General features: G+C 34.8%; 1 protein-coding gene across 2 annotated transcripts in view; it reads right to left on the reverse strand.

The window, feature by feature from the left end:
• Positions 1–271: 271 nt before the first annotated feature.
• LOC106461831 (sodium/potassium/calcium exchanger 3-like) overlaps positions 272–7,677 on the reverse strand; it is a 38,185-nt gene continuing 30,779 nt past the window's right edge. For both annotated transcript variants that reach the window (XM_022388911.1, XM_013921688.2), the window contains exons 14-15: positions 6,634–6,699; positions 272–1,547 (exon numbers count right to left, since the gene is read on the reverse strand). In XM_022388911.1, the coding sequence (XP_022244619.1) occupies positions 1,401–1,547; positions 6,634–6,699 (213 nt within the window). In that variant the 3' untranslated portion in view covers positions 272–1,400. The remainder of the gene's footprint in view (positions 1,548–6,633; positions 6,700–7,677) is intronic.

Here is a 7,677-nt window from a genome sequence, read left to right on the forward strand (position 1 = left end):
CAGCCTGTTATATATTCTAATTATATTTAATAGTTTTCGTTTTATTTTTTATTCTGAATGTATTACAACGTTTACTAAGCTAAAAGTAATCTCAAGCCTCCTCGTGTTCAAACTATAAAATAACAGTTAACAATTCATAGAGCGGTTATCTTGAAGGTCAATGAATCCTAGCTACAATTGAATAATGAACTATAAAGTTTCCTGATGCGGCACTGCATCATCAGACTCGTCAGTGTACTTTTGTAAATTGTTAATGAAGCATGCCAATACACATGGTTTGCAAATATATTTATTTATAATCTAAATATAAGAGTAAGACAATAATTGAACTCACTTAACAGGATCGGCTATTCTGATGACCACTGTGCACGTAAAGTGTCAAAGTTTACATCATACTGAATATTGCTCTAAATTGCGTGTTGACTTCTTATCAACTTAAGGTTTGCAATTTTAGAAATATGAAAACAGAAAGTAGAAAAAAACAACTTGTAACACGAAAAAAAGATGTTTCAATATTGACAACGTTTCGTACCACAGTGGTTTTTTTTAGCTAAGTTTAGAAATACGTTGAGATTTAATTTGAACATACACATCACAGGGAAACAATGTGTTCACTAAAGAACTTGAACAACAATGTGTTCACTATAAAACTTGAACAACAATGTGTTCACTATAGACCCTGAACGTTTCAATAACAACTAACGAGATTTAACATCTAATCACGATACATGTACAATAATCCAATAGGAGCGCTGTATTTAACATCTAATCACGATACATGTACAATAATCCAATAGGAGCGCTGTATTTAACATCTAATCACGATACATGTACAATAATCCAATAGGAGCGCTGTATTGCGTTGTAAGATATATAAATAAGAGGAGAATTTTAACTCTAAAGCAATTTTATTTATACTGAAAATTTAACGTAATGTGAGCTTTTGCAGATTCTTACTTCGACAGATAGAAAGTTGTATGCAAATAAGCTGTTTCTAGTAGTTTAAATACCTCCTCATCTACGCAGTTCAAAATACACGCCACTTCTTTCCGAAATGTCCATCCAACTATTACATCAAACTAGAATAAATTCGCATGCGGGTAACATTTCTTCAACGAATCTTTCTGTAAACATACAGTTGTCTTTTTTTTCCGTTTCTGTAATCACACGGTTGTCTTTTTTCCGTTTCTGTTGAGAGTAATTTTGAAAACACGAGCGTAAAAGTCTCACAGATATTACTGTCCATTTAATTTTCGGTTTCGTTGTACACGCAAACAAGAGGCATAACGATATTCTATCTTTACAGAATCAGGATTACTCGCTGAAATAAAGAACAAATTCTTTCTGATGTTCCATAATCATTCCTTTCATCATCATCATCATTTCTTCGGGAATCGTCGTCACTCTGGACACATAGGTGGATTAAGGTTCCCAACAATGTTGAACTCTAGAAGGCTAAATATTACTAGGAAAACAAAATATAGTGCTACCAAGAATATTCCAAGCTGTTTGGTTAACTGCCAATTACATCGGTAGATGGAGTAAATCTGAAAAGAGAAAAATATATTTATAAACATATTTGTCTACTACAGTGATATAGATACGTACATATGTAGAGTGGTTATATTTCTTTTCTATTTTTACCTGACTTTCTAGACAAAACGCCAGAGTTTCCAGACTTACACGCGCATACGATACATCGATTTAACTTTTCCTCTTAATTTACCTTAGTTAACATCACTAGCTTATTCTTCAAGAAAAGGAATTTCAGCTTGCTTGTGACCAATAAAATGTTGCATTTTTATTTATGTAACAATATTTTATTTAACGTAACAGCAAATATAATCACTAAGGATTATTTCCACCACTATCTCCACATTAAATAACAGAGTAACATACTATGATTATGTTTTTTATGTTGTTTAATTTCGCGCAAAGTTTCTCGAGAGCTACTTGAATTAGCCGTTTCTAATTTTGAGGTGATAGACTAGAGGGAAGGCAACTAGTCAACACTACCCACCGCCAACTCTTGGGCTATTCCTTACCAACGACTAGTGGGATTGACCGTCACATTATAAAGCCCCACACGACTGAAATGGCGAACATGTTCAATGACAGGAATCGAACCCGCGACCAGCACAATGTAGATTGAAAACCTTAACCATCAGGCCATGCCAGGCCCAAGAATTAAGGAAACACAAATATAGGGGTCATACTCAATGAGTAATTGCAACTAACTGGTCAGTTTATCTGTAGGACGACATATTATTACAGAAAATTCAAACTAAAAGGGTTTAGTTATCCATTGCGCCAGTGCTTTGTATTTCCTATAAGTTGTATAATACGAATTTATGCTGTTATAAATTTATAAATGTAAAATATTGTTCCAAATGTCTCGTATTATTCTTCACGATTCAGGCAAGTCGTATTGCTGTTTAACACTGTTCATATTGAGACTTTGTTCAGTCCGATAAATGGTTTCGAGTTTTCCACCAGCCTCTTTTTATCTCCGGGTATCGTTTCACAACATTTGGTTAATTCTTGGGATAACTGTCTTGTTGGAAAATGAGTCTCTAGCAAACAGGATGAAGAGCCCCAACATCATTAGCTGAGATACAGTACACACTTGTATTGGTCCCCCACTCCTATCACAGTTTCTTGCTTCACGGTGTATTTTATACGCTGACCACAATACCATTCTTCTCTATGCCATCAAACAAATTATGGTTGGTTGTTGCCAAGCAATGTTACTTTGGATTCAACTGCACAGAATACCCTCTCGATTTTTCTCATCCCATTTTTTGATGTGTGATGCTCATCTCAGCTTTTTTGGTTTGGTTATCTTTTCCTAAGCTGCGGTTTTTGAGCAGATACGCATTCATTGAGGTCACTTCTTCCCAATGTGAATCTTGCTGTTCTAGTGATAGCATTCACACCTGTATTTAAGCGAGGTTATTGGTAATATCTTTACTGGTTTGCCATGTATCATGTAAAATGAGTTACTTAAAACCGTTGTGAAGACTTTTGGGCTGTTTCTATTATCAACATTATTAGTTTCACGTACTCTCTTCAAAGTCTGTAGACAGTTCCTACTGAAACAATAAGTAGTTTTCAATAGCCATAACTATAAATTATGTACGTTTGTCATGTTGCATTTCTGTCCTTAGGGCCAGTGCCGGGTGCAGCATGACTGTCAGTTCTTTTATAGGCATTATGCTAGTGTGGCACTGTCAGATTGGTTGGATGTCAGCCAATCACAGCGTCAACTGTCAACATATGATAATCTGGTGTAGTTCATTTTCATATAATAAAGGGAGAGCAATCCTATAATATTTGCATTCTATATCCATTTGTTTAATTCATTCCAGTTTCCACAATTATTTCCAACGCTGTATGAGTGTAATTTGTTTGTGTGTATATATAGAGAAGACACTGTACATACTACAATACTGTACTCCTAGAATTACTACAAATGTTTTGTCATAACTGCAAAAGATACCAATTTCACCCTTCCAGGTAATTGTTCTAAATATTCGTGCAGGTGAGCTGCATGTAACGACGACATTCTTGTTAACCGGGATGTCAAAAGATCTCAAGTATGAGCTAATCGTTTTACTTAGGTAAAGGTTGCATATAGTAACAGTTAGAGACTTTTGTCTTAACATGATGAGATTTGATGGAGGCAAGCGGGTGCGTTGTATTGTACCCTTAATCCCTCACACTTCCATAAACAGAAAGAGGTTTTCAGTAGTTTACACACATCATACAAGTCATTCATAAACTTTCCATCCACTAGCTTGCTACAACTGTTGGCTACAGCTTCCGCCTCTTCATAACAATAGACAACGCGAGATTTTTGGCGCCAAGCGCTACGTAACCGCTTAATGTGACAGTGAGCCAAAACTATTATAAGAGTGAATTATGATACTGAGCTTTCCTTAATTTAAAACATTGAATTTCATCATTTTCAAACTGTAACAGTGCATGGAAAAACTTCTGTGTTATGTTATTAGATAACTTCTAAGCGAGGATGAAATGGACATTTCCAAATTTTTTATTAAAAAAAACTTTTAAAACCACCGGTACTGTATTGAAAGCAGGATTTTACAACACCTTCAAGCTCAACGGTGGCATAAGGAAAGACCCTTTACGGTACTTATTACCTATTCATGACCCCCCTCTAAAAAAAAAAGAAGTCAAATTCCGCGTATGACTTTGGCATTGTATCTGTGTCTACTCTAGGGTAGAGGGGGGGTGGGAGTTAAGCTCATCTCAAAAGGTGACATAACTGCTTGCAGAAATTGGTATGAATTAGGTTGTCCCCCCTATTTGTGTTATTTGGAATACACAGTGGCTTGTACACATTGAGGTTATGGTATACCGCACTGTCTGATATGATAGCGTGGCATAAAATAATTATTTCTATCTTTGTCTTTGTCCTGTGAGGACGTCTAAAGATTCTCTCCAGCACCAGCAGCAAGTTGGAGCACAGACAATTACGAAGCTGGCCAGTAGGTTGAAACTCGCGTAAACACAATCTTTCTGGATAAATATTTTTGTATTATTTGTTAACTTGCGTTCGTTGTAATTTATCTTGGCTGTTTGTGTTCGATTCATTCTTTGCTTTAATTGTGATAAATCTGCTGTGTTTTTGGTTATTTTGGACATGTACCTGAATACCAAAGTGTCAAAACCCTTGCTTACCTATGTGGAGGACAAAAGTAATGTTACTGAAATATCATCACCCAAGAAATGTTCACCCAGCATGTTCTAAAAACTTCTTAATTTCATAAAGTTTTTTCTGACAGACATTTAACATGGTTTATTCATTACCACACAAGACTGACTCACTAGCAAGAATTTAAAACTCAGTATAAAAACGAAATGAAAAATTCGTGTTCAAAAGCTTCTGAAAGACAATTAAAACCTTGAGAAATATTACTGAAAATCATCTGATTATTAATACAGAGGGTTGAAATGGTTGAATACGTTATACTAAAACGATTTTTAATATGCAAGTCAGCAAGTCACGTAATAACCACAACCAGTATAAAGTCGCAGTGGAACGTAATCTATCAGAACTGCATTTTGACATTGTGTGTCATTTTGTAGGTAGTATGACATCACCAAAAATTGATCCCTTTTGGGAAGGGTACGCAAACCATGTGTTCATATCGGGGACTTAGAATGTCTAAGATGAAAATATTCATTGTATTTAATAGCATTGGAAAAAAGACCTGCAACTAGTAGCATCCCAGTCGTGGTAAACAAAGTGTAGTGTCTTGTCATAGGTGAGAATCCATTAACACAAAAATCAATAGCAAAACACATCCACGTGTCCCAGGCAACATAACGCAACATAATCAAGAGGTACCCCTGCCTGAAAAAGTGACACAAGTCACGTGTATACAAGATGCTTCCACGAAGTATACTTTCAACTGTTGTATATCTCAATTAGCTGGAATTGGGCCTATGGATTTCTATGCGATTGAACTATTGGAATCGGCACTAGGGAAACGCTATCTTTGTACCCTAGATGGATTGTGGAAAGCATGCATGGATGAGTGGAGTGCTTTGGAGAAAAAAGCCTTATGACAGAGCCTTTTTGCAGCAATGGAAATTATACTGCAGAGATACTGTCAAGATGTACGATTGTCAGACAGAACATGACCAGACGTGGCAACATGGATTGTAATGCCGTGGTGAGACTCCACAATTGTTTTAATATAGTATATTCAGACTCTGCAGATGATACGTTAACATTAAATTTAATATCGCACGGTTTTATCCAATTTAGTGTGAAAAACGTTTGATCAATATTTAATTTTTCTCGTGATAAATAAACAAAAGTTAGTTTCAGTTCTAAAGCACTACTTCAAATGTCAAAGGTAATTAAGAATTGTGATGCACTGAGTCAAATGTCAAGACTAACTTGAAGTTATGATGAATTACTTCAAATGTCAAGGTTGACTTGGAATTAAGAAGAATTACTTTCAGTACTATTAGGAGACGTTATATCATCTAAAGGCTAATTCTTACGAAAGATCACTGATTTTCCTGGGTCAGATTAGAATCATAGCAACTTTATCACAGACAAGCTTGTTTAATCAACAGATAACTTACTTGCCTTAGGTGAACTCGAGTTGCCTTAATGTTAATATATGACCAGGTAAGTTTGATTAATTTATGAAAGCTTTCAGGAAAAAGTTAAAAAAAAGAATTGACCTTACAATTCTCAGATACAGTCTGCTGTTGTAAAACGACTACGATCAGTCTGATTCAGAATCAGCGATATCAAAAACAGAGAAAGGAAAAAAAGTGTTAAGGATGGCAATTAAAAGGTGTTCATACAGAATAACTAACAACCTTATATAATGAAATCTGATATTTTTAAACTACCTAATAATATTATGAAGTTAACTTCCCTAAGTATAACGCAAAACCGTGTTCAGTTCTTATCTGTTAAAATTCTTTGAAATGTGGCACCGAGACTGTGAAAGCAAATTAAGTTTTCACAGAAATTACTCTAGCGTTCAACACCTTTGCGATATAATTAGCATCAACACAAAATGGTTTTACTGTATTCTGTGAAACAAACTTTATTATATAAAACAGCCCAAAAGAAATACTTACTGTGATAATGATAATTAAGAAAAGAATAATAACAGAGTACACCATGCCTTGACTGTTGATTGTAGCCTAGAGAGAAGGCAAAAATATAATATATTATTATCTCAACAACTTAGTATTTTAATTACAAAGTTAAGTGTTCTGATATTTCATATCTAAACTTCTAAAACAAAATACTAAATAACCAGGAAAATTCATTGACATAGAGATGTAACTGTTATAGTTTATATCTGAAAATGTGTTAAGATTATTAATGAGGAAAACACAAGAGCCACACTTAATAAACGATAAAGTTTGATATTGTCGGTTGGCTGGATGGCGGGTTTCAAAACTATTTCTGTTAAAACATTTTAGATTAATTCCAAAATAAAAGTTCTTTTCTCTCAAATCCAATTCACTTAATAAAAACTTCGGCATTGTTGTACTTTTTTTTCTAGACATAAGCATTTCAGCGTTTATTAATTCAAAGTGATAATGAGAGAGCCTAAAAAATATGTATATATATAGACACACACATGTACACTGTAATACGTAGAGTTCTTATAAAGTTTCTTATTCGTCGCTTCGTTTTATTTTTTTCGTTGATATACCAACGAAAACTTCGGAAACACGAATCCATGGTCACCAGAGGGCGTCTGGAATGCTCATTTTGCATACGCTGTGACTGCAAAATGTCATTTTCTTCATCCGGATTCAGTAAATGCAATGAAAAACATATAAGCATTCATTCTCTCGCGTGAGATGCCACGTAACAAGGTCTCGTTACGAATTAGAACTTTCCTGATACGCCACTAAATCACTGCTGATGATGCTACGTTATCAGTGGTGAAACGTTGTTTTTAAATTATATATTTTTTCTATCCAATTTTAGCTTTTCTTTTATGTTAATTGAGACAGGTTTGCCTCACGGGTCATGCAGTAGCGAGTTGTATCACAATACACTTAGGAAATTTGAGAGAAAGGCTTCGTTTAGCTGTTTATCATGTCATATCAAGGACATGAATGGTGACCACTTTTAGCCTATGTAACAACCTCTAGAGACCATTT

Source organism: Limulus polyphemus, unplaced genomic scaffold (genome assembly GCF_000517525.1).
Source record: "Limulus polyphemus unplaced genomic scaffold, Limulus_polyphemus-2.1.2 Scaffold1040, whole genome shotgun sequence".
Lineage (NCBI taxonomy): Eukaryota > Metazoa > Arthropoda > Merostomata > Xiphosura > Limulidae > Limulus > Limulus polyphemus.